The sequence below is a fragment of the Pavona decussata genome, unplaced genomic scaffold, assembly GCF_977016875.1.
Source record: "Pavona decussata unplaced genomic scaffold, jaPavDecu1.1 SCAFFOLD_214, whole genome shotgun sequence".
NCBI classification, from domain to species: domain Eukaryota; kingdom Metazoa; phylum Cnidaria; class Anthozoa; order Scleractinia; family Agariciidae; genus Pavona; species Pavona decussata.
Genome location: NW_028145619.1, coordinates 3,282,194 through 3,299,185, shown reverse-complemented (window position 1 = coordinate 3,299,185; position 16,992 = coordinate 3,282,194). Strand labels below are relative to the sequence as shown.

The 16,992-nt window shown below is 41.1% G+C and overlaps 1 protein-coding gene and 1 long non-coding RNA gene across 2 annotated transcripts; both read left to right on the top strand.

Moving 5' to 3' along the window:
- The first annotated feature begins 473 nt into the window (after window positions 1-473).
- On the top strand, window positions 474-1,530 carry LOC146460327 (uncharacterized). Its single transcript, XR_014857665.1, has 2 exons — window positions 474-1,036; window positions 1,428-1,530. It is a non-coding gene; the product is annotated as an uncharacterized LOC146460327 (long non-coding RNA).
- On the top strand, window positions 1,354-16,718 carry LOC146460326 (uncharacterized). Its single transcript, XM_085088305.1, has 4 exons — window positions 1,354-2,505; window positions 9,993-10,810; window positions 11,761-11,915; window positions 12,797-16,718. The coding sequence occupies exons 1-4, from the start codon at window positions 1,955-1,957 to the stop codon at window positions 13,508-13,510; spliced, it is 2,238 nt and encodes a 745-aa protein (XP_084944431.1). The 5' UTR covers window positions 1,354-1,954; the 3' UTR covers window positions 13,511-16,718.
- Window positions 16,719-16,992: the final 274 nt, after the last annotated feature.

The following is a 16,992-nucleotide window of genomic DNA, read 5'->3' as shown; positions in this document are numbered from 1 at the left end:
GTGCCTGCTAATACCAGAAATATTTTTGCGCGGTTCAAAACTATACGGAGTAAACAGAACGTAGCATGTGCTCTTGGTATCGCAAAAGAGAATTAGGGATAACCATGCATTTTTCAGGGAGAATTAGGCTTCAATTTAGAAAAAGATCCCATACATTGTGTTATATTTTGGCACCTTTTAGAAATATTTTCTTATTTATCTCTAAAAAAAAGAGTGGTTTACCGCGATTTTCTTTTTGGATTCCAATAGGCCTTGCTAAAATCTGCTTTTCCCGCATAGTCAAAAAATGCACATAAAATACTTCTTTATTTTTAGGTACCGTCCTCAAACTTCGTTCGATACCAGTCTCCTTCACATAAAGTGAGATGAAAGTTGTCCTTCGCTCCATTTTTGTAACTGTACTGAGTGGCCAACACGAAATTAAAGCCTTGCCCCTTTGGCCAGTACTCACTTCTTCCCTACTAGAAGGTAAAATCACTTCAATGTAATGTTCCGCATGTTTATTCTCTTACCATTAAAATATATATCATTTGAGTTGAATAAGTGTGAATAAAATGCCCCACCGCGGGTGAAAATTGTCCCCTCCAGTCTAACTGAGGCCGAAAAGGAGAAATTCTACTTCAGTTAAACGCGGGCCTTCCGGGGGGTATTGAACGTGGTTATAAGGATAGCGACCTTCTCTACTTCGCTACTGTAGCTCGAGATGTTGACCGAACGCCATGTTGACCGAGGGAGTAGGGGCCTGGGTTTTCGCCCCAAACGGGGCATTTCCCCAGTCTGCGCACGACTAAACATCAGGTAAATTCCCCTTTCGCACACACAAAAAAAAAAACCCTTAGGTTTTTATTTTTTATTTTTTAGAGGTTAAATTTGGCCATCTATTTTCAAAACATTACATCACTGGCTAGCTATATAGAAGGCTAAGTCAGCAATCGGGACTTTCAATACGGCATTTATTCATCGTCGAGATGAGTGAAAATCAGCGTGGAATCGATTCCTTTTTTACAGCAGACAACACTGCTGAAATAGATTCAAGGTGAGCATTTTTCTTTTCCTTTTTTTTTTCTTTTATCGAAATTCCGTCAGAGATAACGATTTTCCGGCTCTGTTAAGTTGTCAAGCGCATGGCTTGCTATTCCATTCTTGCTATTCGGGTCCTAAGAAGCGTTTCTCAAATCACCCGTGAGTGACACAAAATAAGAGGGCATATAGCTGAAATTTCCAAAGAGACAGTGCCGTATATTCATGCGCTTAACGGCGAAAATCGAAACTCATAAAAGTCAAACACTCTCGTAGTTTGAACTCTCTTTTTGGCCAAAAAAGAAAAACAGTGCACTAGGTGTTTCTTGCTGAGTCGGGAAAAAAAATTCCCCCAGTTTATGATGACACTGATGCGACGTTAATCACCTTTCGTTTCCTTGTTGCAGCGACCCGCCGGAAACTGCTCGAACAGTACACGTTATTACGGCAGAGATACATCAAGAGCCGAGAAGGAGAGGAAATAGGTGGGTTGTGTTCAGTGTCCTTTAATCCGTTTTTTTTTTTTTTTTTTGCATTTTCTCCGTTTTGCTAGGCCGAGACATGCCAACGTTAAATGAAAATCGCACCTATCAAAGTAAAATTTTATTCTTTTCCCTGAAAGCTACAAGCATGCATTTTTGTCCCGGGAGCTTAGCATATTGCAGAACTAGTATCAGACAAGTTAATTTTCGGTTTTCTTTGAAGGCGCCTTAAGTTTTAACGTAAGTGAAAAGGTTAGATTCTTTTAAGAAAGTACCATTTCTTCTCCGATTTCGGCCATACTTACTGCGTGCGAAAATCAGATATTGCAAGCTACTTTATTTAAGTGCGATTTGCTGACAAGACCAATGTTTTTTTGTTTTTTTTTCCTCCTGTTACCTTTTTAAGGCCAGATCGGAGGCGAGCAGCAAGGGCCTTCATCGAGACCGAAGCAATGCAAGAAGGATTCGTTGAAAGTGACAGCAGCGAGCAGGATGAAGAACCAACGGCAGAAGACTGCCAGTTTATCGCTCCCGATGACGACGATCAGACGGAAGTGAGTACTCCGTCAGAGCATAGGCGTTTAGACGCCCTTGAGATGGAGCGGCAAGCAGAGACCATCATGCCATATTTTCCCCGGGCATTAGCCGTCAGCGACGACCGGCCACTACAATTCAATTTTAATCTGTTCCTATTGGACTCATTGACATTACCTCGGGACATAGTGGCACGGGACTCGGAAGAACCAACCCCTCCACATGCCGTGGAATTCACAACCGTCGCTGGTGCTATAAGCTACTGCAAAGAAAGACTCGAATACGGCTGGAGAAATAGGCAGTCCGCTAATAGCCAGCCTGAGAGGCCGCAAATGTCATCAGCGCGGCTGTCTCACCCCGATGTCGATAAATGGGCACTTTTCAGAAGTGACGGAAGGCGATTGAGCAAATCTCTGCAAAGCGGAGAGCCTGCCCTTGACGAGAACTTAAACAAAGTTCGGCTGGACAGGTGAGCGAATGTACGCTTAATTACTATCTTGAGTCTGCGCAGTATGTATCACCTGGAGTTGTTGTGCCGTATTTTCGAGCTGTCAAGTCACCGATCACAATGTCCTCAGACAGAAGATGCTTTTCTCAAACTTTTGTGCACTGTTTCCAGCAAAGCAGATTTCTGGAGAACGCTGATGTTTCACTCTTCTCTAGAAAATCTGTTTTGCTGGAAAAAGCGCAGAAAAGTTTGAAAAAAGTACTTTCCGTCTTTAACTACTACTACTACTACTACTTGCGTGACCGCTCAAAATGGTCACGTCTTTGTTAGCTGAGTAGCTTTTCGTTTATTCCACAAGAAGAAATCATTATACTGGTACAAAGTTTACGACAACGACAATCTAAATGGCAGAAGAGCCTGATGAGTCCTCCTTTGATGCCGACGATGATCATGATCAAAGAAAAAAAGCTGGATTCAGGCCTTCGCGTATGGTCGATATGGAACCATGTGAAGATCTCCACCTATATTTGGTCGATAGATTTAACGCGACTAAATCGAAGACAGTTTTATTCGAGGAAATCGATTCATCCACTTATAAACCTAATGCCAAAGTGGTATCTTTCAAGACCTCAGAAGTTCGTTTGCTACTTTGGATAAAAACGTTTGCGCTACGCTACTATGAATATTTAAACACCATGGGATATCTTGTGTCTTGGCAAGAACAAGAATCTTACAGTTGCGCAACAAAGAGCGACAAAATTATCCTACACATCTCTACGGCCGACGAGCAAAATGAAGAACAACTTGTCACTGTTTCTGTATTTATTTCAACTGGCCGCATCATGATTCAAGGAAAGAAATTTGCCGAATGGAGCAGTGACGAATTCCCCGCACTGTTAGCAATTGTTAACAGCCTTGAACCTTTGACAGACAATGGTTCATTGACCTCGGAGGACACTTCATTGTTTCTCGCGGACTTGCCAAAATTTTTCACTAAACTTCAAGAGGAAGATAAGGAAATCACCAATCAAGAAAATGCTGGTCAATGCATAGCAGAAGAAACACCCAACACAGCTCGAGAAACACCAAAATCTAGACAAGAACCTGTCAAGCCCCTCACACTAACGACAAGCAGACTGCATACACTTTCGACTTTACGTAAAACTGTGGGAAATCTAGAAGCCGAATTTACACAATTCAAAATAAACATCGAAGGAAACTTTGAGCAACTGAAAGACAAAGCTGTACAACAAGATCATCTTTTAAAATTACAAAAATCACATGTAGGAGACCTCTGTGACGACTTAATAAATTCAAACAAGCTTCTTAATGATCAACTACAAAATCACGCCATCCTGATTGCAAAATTAAAAGATGGAAATCAGACTCTTCAAAAGAAACAATCCCAACTTGTCGCAGAAAATGCTCAATTAAAGGAAAAACAAACGCAACTGGAGTCAGAGGTCAGTTTTCTTAAAGAACAAGTTAAGGCTCTATTTGAAAAATTGAATTCACATACACCAGAGAGAGCTCAGATGACCAATACCACAAGCCAGACACCATCGACACCCCCTGTTGCAGCGACGAACGGAAATGGAAACTCGACTCCAACACCGCCAGCCCAACAATGCAAAGAAGACGAATTACTAATTGTAAACATCCCAACATCTAATGGTTATTCCGTCTTACAAGAAACCAATTCGAACAGACAAGATAAAGCAAAGATCACCACATCTCAGCATCAGCCTGTACCCCCTTCAAACGAAGTTATCTTTCTATGCGACTCAAATGGCAAATTTCTAGATACTAAACAAATGTTCTCCTCGCGACATGAGGTGAACTACGTCAGAGCGCCACTAATTACGCAAGCAAGCTCCTTCCTACAAAGTATCCACGCTGCTCCACACATGATTTTGATACACACAGGAACAAACGATCTAGAGCGATCCTCCCCTGAAGAACTGATTTCCAATATTCTAACATTGATTACTGAGGCCTCAACAAAATTTCCATCGAGCAAAATCCTTTACTCCACACTTTTACCTCGAAATATCTCACCTTCAACAATCATCTCAATTAATCAACAACTAATTACAAGCTGCTCAAAACTTCCAAATGTACAATTGATCGCGCACGACAACCTTTTCAAAAATGGCACAAATTTCCTCCGTGATAACAAACACATCCTTAAAAGACACATTGGACTCTTCGCCAAAAATTTAAAAGACGCCATCCACGGTCGCCTTCAATCAAGAAGCATACCTCCTCCAAGACCAGTTCAAGATCCCCCAAACAACGTGGTATCTCCAGAACCCCCTAGCAAGATGCATCATGCGTCCTACAGTCAAGTCCTGCAGAACGGTTCACCTCAGGGTCAACCTTGGCCCTTTTACCATCAGATGCAACAGCCACCCAAGCCATCAGTCCGAGAACCATTACAGCAGCGAATACACATGGGGCAACAAGGACAGCATCAGTTTCCTGCCACGAATGCTGCAAAGATGGCGACAACTCCCAAGGAGAGTTCGTCCTACAGTCATGTCCTGCAGAACGGTTCACCTCAGGGTCAACCTTGACCCTTTTACCATCAGATGCAACAGCCACCCAAGCCATCAGTCCGAGAACCATTACAGCAGCAAATACACTTGGGGCAACAAGGACAGCATCAGTTTCCCGCCACGAATGCTACAAAGATGGCGACAACTCCCAAGGAGAGTTCCCCCACCTGTCCTGAAACACAGATACCCCAGGATATCATATCCTTTCTACGTTTTGTAAAATCATTTTTATAGACATCACAACTGAATCTGGAACATTGAGACACTTTAATAGCTAAATTAGGATAAACTTTCTACCAGTAAAATGAATAATAGTTAACCTAGCAATCTATCATTAGTACTCGTACGGGTCATCTTGATACCCCAGGCACATTATCTTTCTGTGCTTGGAACGTCAACGGACTATCGTCCAAACATTTTGGAAACAAACTAAATGATGTTGATTTTCTGAGCGTTATTACTAATTTCGATTTGATCGTGCTAACAGAAATCTGGAATTGTTGTGACTTTGACATATCCGGATATAAATCATTTGTTCAAGGCCCCATCCCTAACCAATCAAGAAAAGGGGGTCGGTACTCAGGAGGAATAGCTTTATTATACAAAAGCAACCTTCAAAAAACTATTTCCATTGTAAAAACAAATCAAAACTTTCTATGGTTTAAAATTGATAAAAAATTATTGAATTCTCCAAAGGATTTTTACGTTTGCGGGGTTTATATCCCTCCATGTAACTCTAAATATTTCGATTCCGAAATATTCGATCAACTTGAGCAAGATATACTGTGTTTTTCTTCAGCGGGATCAGTGATTCTACTAGGCGACTTTAACTCAAGAACTGGAAAATACTCCGATACAGTTTCCCAAGATGGAAACAATATAATCACCAATGATCAGTCAGAATCAGCTTTCCACCCAGCAGAAAGAAATATTTTCGACAATGTTCTAAATACTCACGGGAAACACCTGCTTGAGATATGCAAAACTTTTGATTTAAGGATAGTTAATGGAAAGATCAATGGAGATACCTTAGGTAGACCTACCTTTCATGGAACAAACGGAACAAGTGTTATTGACTATTTCATCTGCGATCACCATACATTTCTAGACGTTGCCAACTTTGAAACCATCCCCCATATCAGACCACAGTGCTATCTTAGCGTGGTTAAATCTTAACACCAATCTACCAGCAGGGGAAATTCAAAGAGCAAATTCTAGCAATCGGTTAATGAGATTACCGCGCCAGTTTTACTGGGAAAACGACTCTTTCTTAAAATTCAAAAACACGTTGCGCATGGAACCAATTCAAATTCTTATCAGAAACTACTTAGAACGAGACGATGGTGATGTTACCACCTCGTTAACTGATTCTGTAAACATTTTAACTGCGACTTCAAAACTTTGCCTCAAGATTAGAATAAAAAAGCCTCGTAAACGCATAAAGAAAGCTTCAAACAAGAAATGGTTTGATAGCGAATGCCGATTAAAAAGACATGAAGTACGAAAACTCTCAAATCAAAAGCACCGCGATCCTCTCAACTCCGAAATACGCGAAAAATTTCACCAAATGTTGAACGAGTACAAAAATCTCCTCGATTTAAAAAAGAAAAATTTTCAGAAAGAAAAAACAAAAGAACTCGATGAAATATCATCAAATCCTGACAAATCATTGTTCTGGAGTTGTCTTAAATTGATAGATGATACAATCCCCAACAAAAATCCTCCTTCAATACCAGAAGACAAATGGTTAGAACACTTTCAATATTTACACTCCGACGAGCCAAAACCATCTACACATCAAGAAAAAATTTATAATGAGCTACAACAATTAGAAAAAGAAAAAGACTAACTTAACTCCTTAGACCAAGTAATAACTCAACAGGAAATACGTCAAGCTGTGAAAAAATTAAAGAATAAGAAATCGCCCTTTTCCGACAGAATAAGGAACGAAATGATCAAAGCGAGCCTTGAAACACTAATGCCTCTTTACATCAAACTTTTCAATCATATCCTAAAATCTGGAAAGATGCCAGATGTATGGTGCCAAGGCCTGATAACCCCCATTTACAAATCTGGTGACAATAATGATCCGACAAACTACAGGGGCATCTGTTTATCAAGTTGCCTCGGAAAACTGTTCTGCTCAATCTTAAATCAATGTCTACACTCTTATTTAAAAGAAAACAAAATATTACATAACTCACAAATTGGCTTTCTGCCTGAAAACCGCACTGCAGACCATGTTTTTACTCTTCGAGCCCTGCTAGATAAATACGTTCATTATCACAAAGAAAGGGTCTATGCCTGTTTCGTAGATTTTCGCAAGGCTTTTGACTCCGTCTGACACGTTGGTTTATTTTATAAGCTACTCGGTGCTGGCATTGGAGGACAATTTTACAATCTAATTAAAACTCTTTATTGTAATTCTTCCTGTTCTATAAGAATTGGAGACAACAAAACACGATCTTTCTCGTACTCCAGGGGTGTCCGTCAAGGGTGTATTCTAAGTCCTCTGTTATTCAACTTTTATATTAACAATCTGCCATATTCATTTCAAAACGCGCTTTCTGATCCATTTGTCCTCCCAAATGGAACGAAAATAAACTCACTTCTGTATGCTGATGATTTAATCATTCTGTCGAGATCCAAAACAGGATTGCAAAACTGTTTAAATACGCTATCTTCTTACTGCAAATCATGGATGCTAAAAATCACTCCTAAGAAGACGAAAGTAATGATCTTTCAGAAACGCTCAAAGAAATCCGTTGACATTAATTTTAAAATAGACACCGAACCTGTTGAAATTGTTCAGGAATACACTTATTTAGGAACTCGTTTAACCCCAACAGGAAATTTCACTCTTGCGTTAGATCACTTAAAAGAAAAGGCCATGCACGCCTTCTCTAACATCCAAAAACACACACTCCTCAGTAAACTAAATCCCAACACAGCATCTCAGATCTTCGACACAATGATATTCTCGATCTTAAGCTATAACAGTGAGGTTTGGGGTATGTACACGAAGCAGGAGTTCAAAACATGGGATAATTCCCCATTAGAAAAAGTACATTTAAAGTTTTGCAAACGCTATTTGGAGGTAAACAACAAAGCCTCTAACCTAGCATGTAGGGCTGAGTTAGGGCGATATCCATTACTTATTGCAATAAACCAAAAAATTATGAAATACTTTGTTTACCTAAACAATAAGGAGAATGACTCTATCGTTAAACAATCTTTTCTGATGTCAAAACATTTACACTCCATTAATAATTCCGGTTTTTACTCCAATTTTATGGGCATGTTAGAAAAATACTGTTCATCTGATCTAAATCCTGAAAATTTTAGCAATGAGACAATAAGGCAAATTGAAACTAATATGAAAAACAAGTATCTACGTTTCTGGCAACACAACCTTGAACACTCAAAAAAGTTAGAGTTCTATAAGGTTTTCAAGAATGAATACTCTTCGTCTAATTATTTAACTCATTTAAGAAATTTTCCTGATAGACGAAACCTAGTTAAGTTTAAATTAAGTAACCACAAACTCAGAATTGAAGCTGGTAGATATCAGAAAGATCATCTTCCTAGAGAGTTAAGATTATGTCAGTTGTGTCAATCAAATCAAGTGGAAAATGAAACTCATTTCTTGTTTCAATGTAGTTGCTACTCTTTACAGAGGCAGACATTCTATGAAGACATAAGTAAAATGATACCTGACATTCAAACGAAATCGACATCAGACATTGTGAAACTACTGATGAACTCTAAAGACTATAATGTAAACAAACTGGTTATGAAGTTTATTTCTTCATGTATGATTATACGTGACAGGCTATTATTGGATATTGATGATGTAACTTAGAATTAATTATATATTGTTATGATACTTTACACTGTTTTGTTAGTAATTAGATTATATAAGCTTTTGCAATACTGTAAATCTTGTGGTCATGCAAATAAAGCAATTACTACAACTACTACTACTACTACTACTACTACTTCTACTACTACTACTACTACTACTACTACTACTACTACTACTACTACTACTACTAGTTAATACGGGGATGGCTCTTAAACTTTACCAAGAATTTTCAAATACAATGAATTGTCAAATTTTAAGCGCTGTTTTTTGGAATCATTTTTTCACTTCAAAGGGACACTTTAGAGAGCTAAAACTCAAAGGCAATTTGTTCGTTTGCCCTCAAATTTCAAAATTCTTGGTTTCGTTTGATAGGCAGCCCTTTAAGCTTTAACTTGATGTAGAGGTGAAGGTGTCTACAGTTTAAAATGGCTCCATACGATTTTCACTTACAATATGGCGCGCGCTGTGTTACACATCGAAAGTCGGTTTTCTCCAGTTTTCTTTCTCCCAATTCATTGAAATCACTCAAAATGTAATTATCAAGAACAAAACTGTGTCCTCGAACCCTCGCTGGTAAAATAATTTCTTTGAGACTGGAGTTAAAGCTACTCTAACACAGGCGTTTGTCAGCGAGATTTAGGGTTTGATTTTAATTTTTTTCAGTTTCCTTCGGTGAAATCTTTTAAAACTCTCACAGCGGATAAATCCTGACCAGGAAAATCTTTTAAGGGCAATCATCAAGTGCGCACGCGCGAGCGTAAAACCTCCATGGAGCCACCTTAAACCGGACGCCCTACATTGCTTAGACGCGAGAAACCTCTAAAGGTGATATGGTAAGCTTAAGAAACTAGTTGTCCAAAAGCTGATTAAGTTAATCCTGAGTTTGCTTGGAGTTTCATTACGGGTCAATGGAGATACTTCCATGCAAAAGCTAGGATTCAACCCCGAAAAAGTCGCCTTTAAAATCAGCTATTAAAAGCATTTCAGTGTAGGTAGCGCAAGTGATTTTAATAGGGGACTGGCATTAATGGGCCTTCGGACAACCATCACCTAATCGCACTGCGCTTGCTCGCTTCTTATTGCAGATACGACAATGTCATGGTATGGGACGCGCCGCAATGGTCATTAGCGAGTCCTCAGCTGACACACGGCTTTCCCTGGAGGCTGATAACTCAAAGCCACGGGGGTTTTCTGCCAGGCAACATCACGGTAACCGCCAAGGCCACAAACCTGACCCTTAGAAGACTGGCCGTTTGCGATGTAGCTTGTCTGGTCAGCCGAGCTACTACTTCGGGAGTGGGCCTTAGTCGAGCGAGACTCCTGAACCTCCGTTACGCCGCCGTCAGGTACTATCGAGGGGCCTTCTGGCCGCAGTATCTTGCCTCCGCCATGGTGGAATACGGCGTCAACTTTGCTACCTTCCAAGCGCTGTCGTCCGCCGCACTAGACACGCTATCAGATAAAATCACCCAGGGCTGGAAACAGGCAGAGGACGGCGGCAATTCCAACAAGGACAGCGATGGCTCGGCTGACACCGAACAACTCATCTCTTGTAGTTTTCCTCAAGGTGTATTGCACGAAATCGGCAAAGCGGCTGGCCAGTCCACAGAGACCGGAGACCAGGCGTCGGAATCAGAGACCGATCTCTCCATGCTATTAGCGCACTTCAGCAGCGGTGGGCAAGCAGAAGAGAGCAGCAACAGTGGATCTGAAGGCGAAAATGAATCCAGTCAGGCGCAAGAAGCCAGGACCAGGGTGGCCAGGGGTCCAGGCATTGCCAACGCAGCAAGGAAAAGGAAGTGCAAGTCAAACTCGGCCCCTGGGCGTGCCAAGATTACTCGGGGCGCAGCGACTGAGGACAGCCAAAGTGGCGCAGGTAACGCTGGAATAGATCAGTTCATTCGTTAGCTTTCCTGCAGCAACAACAAGCTGTTTTTGTTTTTCCAGAAACCATTACCGGCTGATAATTCCAGGAGAAATAGAACGAAAGTTAAACTGAATAAGTGCATTTAGACTAATATTTAGGCAATAAATGCAAGGAAACGGTGGTTTGTTTCAGTAATATTTCGATATAATTCTATATCATCGTCAGACTAGGTGACAATGCGGTAGCTAAAGTTTAAATACAACAAGAAGCTTGTCAAAACGAAGCTTAAGAAATCCACGCTTCGCAAACTTATTCGCGATACATGTACGAAAACCGTCTTTTCTTGTAACAATAAACTGTACGAACAAACCGATGGTATCAGTATGGTTTAACATTCGTTCTATTTCTCCAATTTTTGTTTCAGTTGTTAGTTTCAGTTCGCCAATCTAAGCCTGTTTCAGTGCTGATGTAGTTAACTCTTGCCTCTTGCGAGGCGCCCGGAGCAGGATAGATCTATAACTAGGATCAAACGTTCAGCTTTCCCTAAAGTTGTAGTTAGGGGTTTGTCTTGGGGGAAGCAAGTGGTGTAGTTTATGCTCTTGGCCATCTAAGATTTTACCAAAAAGTGAACTACATAGAAAACTATGATGATCGAAAAGTGAAGGCGCTGTACAATGTAGAAACGAAAATCCAAATGATATGAAAATGTAACTGAAAGTCCAAAAATCCGCCATTTTTGGTCTATTTTTTTTTTTCGTTTTTGTTTTAATTCAATTTATCAATTTATTTATTTGTTTATTTTTTTTTTGTACTTCCTACCTTTTTTTTTGTTTTATTTTTTTGTTTGTTTTGTTTTGTTTTTGTTTCACACCGTCTCCGGAACGAAGAAATGAACTTGAATGTTCAATTCTCTCCTGTCTTCAAGACTTAATTTGTGGTAATGCCATTCATCTTGTTAACGCGTTCATGGTTCCTTGTGTTCGCAGATACTCCCCTGGACACGGAAACATCAGCCGCAGATGATCCCTTTGGACTGCGCAGCCTACGGGTGTTGGGCCTGAGGGAGGACGCTTTTCCGGACGAGGATGCCTGGAAGAGCCTGTCGGATTTCTTTGCACAACATCAGCCCGTTAGCCAGGAGGTGGGTGGGAAGTCGTCTGTTGGGCAATATTCGTGCGCGACGAGGCCATTCACTGACAAAAGAAATAACAGAACAGCAATGCAATACAATACAATATTTGTTTTGCCATATAGACAACAATTTAGAGTACAAGACGGAAAACATGAATAAAAATGGCGTGAAAACCTGAAAAGACACCAAGAGGCTTGTAACAAGTAAAATAACTAGTCTAGTCTAATACAAGAATAACAATATGGACTTATGGACGCAGACAAAACACACGAACACATAGACATTAAGTAATTTAGTTAAGTTAATTAAATTACAGCCTTCAAAAGAAGAAATTTTAAGAGTTTAATAAGTTCATTTAAAAATATGGCTCGTATGGGCAACCTAGGTAGAACAACGCACGTTTCTGTAAGATTATAATTCTTTGAAGGTTTGACTTATAGGTAACACTCCAGCCTTAATTGCAGTGATATAAATATGGAAGGATCATAGAATTCTACAGAGTACAAAATAGATTTATGAAAAATACCTTTAGATTTGGATAATTTATTTGCTGCTAGAGATCTGATGAGATTTCCAGGTCAAATTGTCGTCTAAAAAGACACCCACAAACATGGTCTCAGAAACACCAAGGATTGGCTGCTCATTTAATTCAAAGGATTGCTTCTCCTGCCATAAAAAAAATAAAACAAAAAAAAAACATAAAACAAAACAAAGAAACAACAACAACAAACGTCCGTCATCGTAGATAACGCACGCACGGAAAATTTAATTTTTTTAGAAAAAGTCTACCGAGTCCTTATGGTTTTTGCTTTGAATTTTTTTGGTATAGAGTCGTGGCAAAAGTATAGCCAATGTTTTTCTCAACTAGAATAGCTGGATTTACTCGCTGATTGAGACCGACCGCTAACCACAATTTTGACTTACCTCAACAGCAAATACTCTCCGCCACGCCTACCACCGCAGAGCAAGCCGACCCAGAGGCGGTGCGGAAGGCTACGAGGAGCATGCTAACGGGCCAGCGAGAGACAGAGCTCCGTCAAAAACTGACTGCCCTCTTCGCTATCTGCGGGGATCGTTGCACTTGCCAGCCGGAGGCATGTCCCCTGAAGCGGGGAGAATTCCCTCCCGACCAGCCTCCTTGTGCCAACAGCGAACACTGCAGGCTATGCGGCGTTTTCGTCAGTGACCTGGATCTGGTTAAGCTGCTTGGTAGGGCTTCGCTAAGCAAGGGAGATCTCTTCAGCCAAAGACTTCCATCTTTTGTTGCGATCCACCAGATTTACGCCATGGCCGTTCCACGCGAATTGCCGCCGGCCGAAAGAGGGCCGAGAAAGCGCCAGGTGAAGAGCTTGCTGTGCGAGCTCCTGGACTGCCAGAGAAACCAACTGCAGTGCCTCAAACAGATCGGCGAGCTTGGCAAGCTCATCCCTCAGCTTCTGTGCATCCAAATAGCCAGCGGGCACTCTCTTTTCTGGGAGCAGCTTAGGAAGGTGGCCAAGACCGTCAACGGTCAGGCAAGTAGGGAGGCCAAGCGAGCAGCCCTGGATTGCATGCGAGGGAGAATTCCCCAAGACTCGCGTTGGAGGCCCTTTCTAACTCCCTAGAGACATTGTAGTCTTCTCAGTGTGGTTTTCTCAGGGAGTGGACATCTCGTTGAAAAGGACAGCTTTTGTTTATTTGTTGTTGTGGTTGTCGTTGTTGTTGCTCTCATGCGAAGACTGTGCCCCGTGAGGTGAAAGGCCAGTTAAGCCTCCACTTTTCTGAGAGACAAACAAGTTTATTTTTATCAATGAATGAATGAATGTATTTAGTTATTTATTTATTTATTTATTTGTTTTTTGAAGTAACGATCAACTGACTTTCTATTCTATATTTACTGTTCAAACAGTAAATGGCTTGTAGCAGCATTTTCTTTAGCTGTTTGAGCCGGGCCGTACAGCCTGTGGCTGAACAACAACAACAACAACAACAACAATTCATTGAGGTATCCACAAGTAAAATCATTAAAGGGAACCTCCACTCTGACAACAAATTGACGGTTAAGTTAAATTTTAGTCTAATAGATATGATTATCGACTACTTTTGCTTTTAAATTTCCCGGGCGCAGCCATTTTGAATCTTATGACGTGTAACGGTTGTCGCTTTTGTTATTGAGCAGAAGTTCTTTTGTGTGAAACAATTGAGCAACCGTAACACGTCATTAAATCCAAGATGGCGGCGCCCGGGAAATCTAAAAGCGACAATATGCGATAATCAAATCGTGTTTTGTCCGACACTGAAATATTATTTCCATGTTTTTTAACGAAATTTCAAAGTAGATTGTATTTTCAACAATTTAACGTTAATATGTTTCGAGAGTGGAGGCTTCCTTTAAGACAAACTATGATTTTTATTCATTTTTGGAATACTAAGAAAGAGGAAACGTGAATGTTGAGTTTTATAGCCATAGAGTTTTTTCAGTCGTTTCAGCGAATGACCGTTTTCGGGCCTATTGATTGTCAGACTAAAGTCTACAGGACAGAGACTGACTTTGTTTATGTCTTATATGGCCAGCTGAATTTTAATCGGTCGTTCTTATAGGTAGCATGAATACTCCGTGTTCTAGTTGTTTATTTATTGATTTATTTATTTACTTTTTTTTTTCTAAGTCCTTGTTTGATGTGGGAATCGGATGGGTTTTTTGCCTTGTTTTTAACCTTTTATGGTGCATGATTTCCTAATGGAAATCGCCGTCGTTCTTAGAGGTACTAGCACAAAGAAACTCCAGTCTCCACTCATGTTCGCATTGTTTGATGCGGGAAATAAAAGTTCTTTTTTCCTTGTTTGCATTCAACTCAAGAAGTTGTTATTCCGCCCTCCTGCAAGGCTCACCGAGTGGTTGTTTGTTTTACAGTTGTAAGCATTAAGTTTTGGCTCCCAAGTGCTTTTTTCTAGCTGGCAGGTATTGTGAATGAATCCAAACTTTCATAATAACTGAATTTTGTATAGCGTCATTTGACAAAAAGGGCATAAGTTGCTTTTTATTGAAGCTAATCATTGGAGCTCCTTGGTCGAGTTTTCAAGTCCAACCCTGTTCTGCTGTATCTAAAGATTAAATTAAACTGATCTTAAATCATTCACTAGGCGGGGCTCAGCGGATTTGAGGCCAAGACTTTGCCCCATTCACACCAAGGCTTCAACAAGTTAAACACAGTTTCAGATTGCTTCCAGTTCACAAAAGCTGCCTTCGGATTTTTCTCGACTACGGATTTAGCACAAATAAAAGCATAAGATAAAGCTTACTTGAATATTATGTCGAAGCTAATGGTTCAGCTTTTCTGTCACCAATTTTCATTTCCTCAGTAAACCTGGTTTAATTAAACTTGCTTTGTTGGTGTGAATGGGGCTCAACAAGACCGACATCAGCACTTGTCCGTTTCACACCACCTACGCTCAATCTCGCTCAGTCAAGTCAAGGCCAAATTCAAACAAACCAACTTCACGGCAAAAAAGACAAAGCCACGAAGGAAACCAGACTGAAAATGCCTTTTAAAGCCGCAGTCCGAAAGACCAAATGACAACAACATGTGTCCACTACACGACTGTGCAAATCGGTAACTCAACAGAATGTTCAGATTTCGTTTCGTTTCTAATCCAAACCAGGCAAACGCAGGCCGGATTTAGCTTCACTACACCTTAAATAAAACAGCAAATCGTTCACTCACCGCCATCCAACCGTCTATTTCACGGCCCACCCACTGCAAATCGGCTTCGCTGTAGTCTATTCAATTCATTGTGCATTTAACTCGTGACGTACTTCTCGCCCTGGACTCCTCGACCCAGTCCCACTCCGATACCTAAGCGAACTTTTCACCTTCCCTAACCCAATATTTCATCCTTTTTTCGCCAACCACCTACGCTTTGCACACATTTGAAAACTCCCCCCAGCGCGAATTTTACTCTCTATGCTACGGGAAGCACAGTTTTTCAAACCCCCAAGCCTTAATCCTCCACCGCTACAGCCCCGACAAAACTACCCTCTACAGCCATCCCACAATCCCCTGCGCCCAGTCAACTTCTACACTGACGCTGGCAAAAATCACTTTCATTTTACTCTTAACCAAATTACTTATTTATTCTGCATTTTTGTTATAAGCTAGTTATATTCTCACCAACAGCGCTCTCTGGTTTCTCCTCTGGTGCTAATCGGACTACAGAAAAAAAGAAATGAGGCCTAACATTGACAGGTTGTATGCGGTCATCTCCGCAGCAATCTGTGCACTCTTGCCTACTTCGTACATAGTCCTGACGTTCCATGTACCAAACAGTGTGGTTGCCTTGGGAGTAAGTAGGGGGGTCGGCATCACGGCTTCCTTTCGGCTTTCCCTGTGATGCATCATACGGGTCCCCGAGGAGACCCCTTCTCCTCCCAAGACAGATTTGACTTTGGGCGTTTCCTATGGTTTCTGTAATCGCTCTGTATCCACTTAGTGGGTGATTGGCCCACCAAGTTTCACCAGAGCCCCGTTGGCCAGGCTTTTCAGGGTTCTGAGCAGGCCTTCATGGCTACCGTAGCGGTCCGGAGGAACTAGTCCCCCGCCATACTTCACCCTGCGCAGCACTCCCCTTCTTACCTGTTCCCAGCTACCACGACGTGGACGAGGGGTTGGACTTTCTGCTTCAGTCCAACTTAAAATTCCTGATCGGAGATAATCTACAGGTGCGCACAAAGTAAATTGAACTTACCTCACAGTAATCTAAACGAAAACCTTGCCATAATTATTTCAGCCATCGGATCCTGATAAAACCTTCTAACCTCGGGATAGCAAATCAAACGTTCGATTGGGTTCGATTGATTTTTTTCTTTTTGGTGAGTTCGATTTCGTTCGATTGCCGAACTCAATCGAGCTCAATCCACGGATTGAGTTCGATTGAAATTTATTTCGATTAGGTTCGATTTACTATGCCGGGATACACGAGTTACATCGGCCGAGGTTTTGAAAGCAAAACCTACCGACCTACACAATCATTTTAATCGATATTGCACCTTAAGTAGGCCATTGAAATACGGGTTATACGCTTCTCTAGACACAGCTCTTTCCTCACA

What these genes read in the sequence shown, in the direction of transcription:
- LOC146460326 (XM_085088305.1), top strand. Translation starts at nt 1,955, where the DNA reads ATGCAAGAAGGATTCGTTGAAAGTGACAGCAGCGAGCAGGATGAAGAA. An exon ending in AACAAAGTTCGGCTGGACAG is followed by an intron (nt 2,506 to 9,992) that starts GTGAGCGAATGT and finishes TTCTTATTGCAG; the next exon opens with ATACGACAATGTCATGGTAT. An exon ending in ATCAGCCCGTTAGCCAGGAG is followed by an intron (nt 11,916 to 12,796) that starts GTGGGTGGGAAG and finishes TTTACTCGCTGA; the next exon opens with TTGAGACCGACCGCTAACCA.